At 49.4% G+C, this 4087-nt stretch overlaps 1 protein-coding gene across 1 annotated transcript; it reads left to right on the top strand.

The window, feature by feature from the left end:
• The first annotated feature begins 2146 nt into the window (after positions 1-2146).
• Positions 2147-2989, top strand: zgc:110222 (uncharacterized protein LOC550336 homolog). Its single transcript, XM_042514934.1, has 2 exons — positions 2147-2404; positions 2572-2989. Exons 1-2 carry the CDS (start codon positions 2152-2154, stop codon positions 2778-2780), a joined length of 462 nt encoding a protein of 153 aa, XP_042370868.1. The 5' UTR covers positions 2147-2151; the 3' UTR covers positions 2781-2989.
• Positions 2990-4087: the final 1098 nt, after the last annotated feature.

The raw sequence follows: 4087 nt of genomic DNA, 5'->3' as shown, positions 1-4087 counted from the left end.
CAGAGTGAGGACAGACTGAGAGACACACAGAGACACACTGAGGACAGACTGAGAGACACACCGAGGACAGACTGAGAGACACACTGAGGACAGACTGAGAGACACACTGAGGACAGGCTGAGAGACACACTGAGGACAGACTGAGAGACACACTGAGGACAGACTGAGAGACACACTGAGGACAGGCTGAGAGACACACTGAGGACAGACTGAGAGACACATTGACTGACAACACACTGAGGACAGACTGAGACACATTGAGGACAGACTGAGAGACAAATTGAGGACAGAGTGAGGACAGACTGAGAGACACACTGAGGACAGACTGAGAGACACACTGAGGACAGGCTGACAGACACACTGAGGACAGACTGAGAGACACATTGAGGACAGAGTGAGGACAGACTGAGAGACACACAGAGACACACTGAGGACAGTCAGGTCAGACAGATCAGTGTGTCTCTGTCTCCTTGTCTCTGCGTCTCTCTCTCAGTGTGTCTCTGTCTCTGCGTCTCTCTTAGTGTGTCTCTGTCTCCTTGTCTCTGCGTCTCTCTCTCAGTGTCTCTCTGTCTCCTTGTCTCTGTCTCAGTGTGTCTCTGTCTGTCTCCGTGTGTCTCTGTCTCTCTGTGTGTCTCTGTCTCCATGTGTCTCTGTCTCCGTGTGTCTCTGTCTGTGTCTCTGCAGAAACATCAGATGTTCAGCATCACTTTATTGTCTCTGATTCGACTCGTTTTATTGACGAACTCGTTCGGACAGACCGAGGTCGAAAACTAATGAAGACCCAAAAATTAGCAAGAAATTAGTCAAAATTCCAAGAAAATTACCTGAAAAGTATCCAAAAAGTAGAAAAAAAACAGGGAATGACCAAAAAAAATAAAAATAAAAGGTGATTATTAATCACTTTTGCCTTTTATAATTATAATATTGGTTTGACGTCTTGATAATTTTTTTCTGAGGTTATTTCATCGTTTTCTGATTCGTTCTTATTTCGCGTATATCAGAAGTTACCCTCCTTGTAAGTGGTGTGTGAATGCAGCACAGGGACACTGTTGTCAGGGACACCGTTGTCAGGGACAAAGGGACACTGATGTCAGGGACAAAGGGACACTGATATCAGGGACGCTGTTGTCAGGGACACTGTTGTCAGGGACAAAGGGACACTGATGTCAGGGACAAAGGGATACTGATGTCAGGGACACTGTTGTCAGGGACAAAGGGACACCGATGTCAGGGACACCAATGTCAGGGACACCAATGTCAGGGACACTGTTGTCAAGGACAAAGGGACACTGTTGTCAGGGACACTGATGTCAGGGACAAAGGGACACTGATGTCAGGGACACTATTGTCAGGGACAAAGGGACACTGTTGTCAGGGACACTGATGTCAGGGACAAAGGGACACTGATGTCAGGGACAAAGGGACACTGTTGTCAGGGACACTGATGTCAGGGACACTGATGTCAGGGACACCAATGTCAGGGACAAAGGGACACTTTTGTCAGAGACAAAGGGACACTGATGTCAGGGAAAAAGGGACACTGTTGTCAGGGACACCAATGTCAGGGACATCAATGTCAGGGACACCAATGTCAGGGACACTGATGTCAGGGACAAAGGGACACTGACGTCAGGGACAAAAGGACACTGATGTCAGGGACACTGTTGTCAGGGACAAAGGGACACTGTTGTCAGGGACACCGATGTCAGGGACACCAATGTCAGGGACAAAGGGACACTGATGTCAGGGACAAAGGGACACTGATATCAGGGACAAAGGGACACTGTTGTCAGGGACACCGATGTCAGGGACACTGTTGTCAGGGACAAAGGGACACTGACGTCAGGGACAAAGGGACACTGACGTCAGGGACAAAGGGACACTGACGTCAGGGACACTGTTGTCAGGGACACTGATGTCAGGGACAAAGGGACACTGATGTCAGGGACACTGTTGTCAGGGACAAAGGGACACTGATGTCAGGGACGCTGATGTCAGGGACAAAGGGACACTGATGTCAGGGACGCTGATGCAGGTTTCAAAGGTTAATGGGTGTGATTTTTGTAAAGGTACAGTTTGGCGGCTCAGAGTCCTCTGCATTCACAGTGCTGACCTTTGACCTCTGGGTTCGTTCGTTTGGCAGACACGACGATGCAGGTGTGGTGCCTGTCGTTCCGGCAGCCGTACGCCGGTCTGGTTCTGGATGGCGTGAAGACGGTGGAGAGCCGCTGGAGGCCCCTGCTGGCCCCACTGGAGGGCCAGACTCTGGCGGTCCACATCGCCTGGCAGGACTGGGAGGGCGAGGAGTGGAGGGCGGTGCTTAGTGGTCCGCTGGGGATGAACGGCGTCCAGATCCAAACGCTGCTGCAGTCTGGAGAGCGCTTTGGCCGCAGCGTGGTGGCAGGTGGGAAACAATGTCAAAACACATCAACATTTCATTGTTTTCTGAAATGCTGAAGTGTTTTCTGAAATGCTGAAGTGTTAACTGAAATGTTGGTGTTTTGACACTCTGGGCCACCATAATTGCCTGCCTGGGTGTACCTGAAGGCCTCACCTGTGAACCTCTTTCAGGATTGGTGGATGTGGGCAGGTCGTGGCAGTGCCCCGCCTCCCTGCAGGGGGAGGAGCTACAGCAGCTGGAGCAGTCAGCTGTTCTGATTGGTCTGCAGGAGAAACACCTGACTCACCTGTCCAACCCTCGCTGGCTGAAGGAGCCCCTGAGCGTTCGGGGGGGTCGCGACCTCTGGACTGTGGACATCCCTGCGGAGCTGTTACCATGACGACGTGTCACAGGACTCTGCAGTCAACGTCTTACGGGACGACGATGTTCCTGTCTGCAAGCCTGTTAGCATAGCCAGGCGAACGTTCGGTATGAAAACGTTTTGCAGCGTTTTGTTGTTTCCTGTTTGAACAGCATATTTCTGTGAAGCGGTGCGACACGGCTCACAGGTGTTTTCTGATTGGTGGGCAAATAAATGTGTTTACTTTTCACGTGTGTTTGGTTCATTTAAGCGTGTTTCCCATGATGCCAGTAAAGCTCTTTGAATAAACCTGCGCTGTTTAAGTCGGAGCGCTGCATGACATCAGGGCGTTCACACTGTGTTTAAATAAAGGTTTGTTTGGAGCGGTCTGTAAGAAACAGCACACGTGAGGTCAAACATGAGCTTCGGTCTGTTTCACCCCGACCTCTGCGCAGACCACAACCAGCGACAGAGCTCAAAGATCTAAGACACAAGGACTCAAAGGCACAACAACATTTAGGCACAAAGGCTTTAAGATAGAGACTCAAAGACACAAAGACTCAGAGACTCAGCTGAAGCTCCTTCAGTGCGCTGAAGTGAATCTGAGTGTAGCGTTTTTCTGTTTTTATCAACACTGAGAGCAGACCCTCTTCTACAGAGACCGCCATGATGCACCCCCACGTTTCTATGGGAACCCAGAGAGGACAAACCAAACTCTGATGACGGACACAGACATTCATGTTGTCATGACGACAATGCAGCCAGAAGCCAGCAGCCCAAACACAAACATGAACACATGAAGACATGACAACATAAACACGTGTGAACCATGAATGCATGAAAGCATGGACACATGACAACATGAACACGTGAAAACGCATTGGTAAAATCAGAGCGGGATCATGTGACCCTCAAAAGCATCGTGTTCTGCTGGTGAGTCAAACTTTATTCATCCGGAAACAAAAACAAACCAGTTTGAACAAACTTCAACACAAATACATCCCATCATAAACAGGGACTGGCCACACCCCCCTCGCTCTGATTGGCTGGTTGAGAAGATCATCAAACACAAAACTGAAACCATGCCGGCAACATCAGCACTGTCAGCACTGTTAGCACCGTTAACACTGTTAGCACCGTTAGCACTGTTAGCACCATTAGCACTATAAGTACAACTGGCAACTTTAGCACTGTTAGCACCATTAGCACTGTAAGCACCATTAGTACTGTAAGTATAATTGGCAACTTTAGCACTGTTAGCACCATTAGCAACTTTAGCACTGTTAGCACCATAAGCACTGTTAGCCACAAGCTAACAAAAGAACAGGTTAGGGGGGTCTTAGAGG

This window comes from Plectropomus leopardus, unplaced genomic scaffold (assembly GCF_008729295.1).
Source record: "Plectropomus leopardus isolate mb unplaced genomic scaffold, YSFRI_Pleo_2.0 unplaced_scaffold1699, whole genome shotgun sequence".
Classification (NCBI taxonomy): domain Eukaryota; kingdom Metazoa; phylum Chordata; class Actinopteri; order Perciformes; family Serranidae; genus Plectropomus; species Plectropomus leopardus.
Note: the sequence above shows the minus strand (reverse complement) of the source record. Positions and strands in the feature narration are given on the sequence as shown.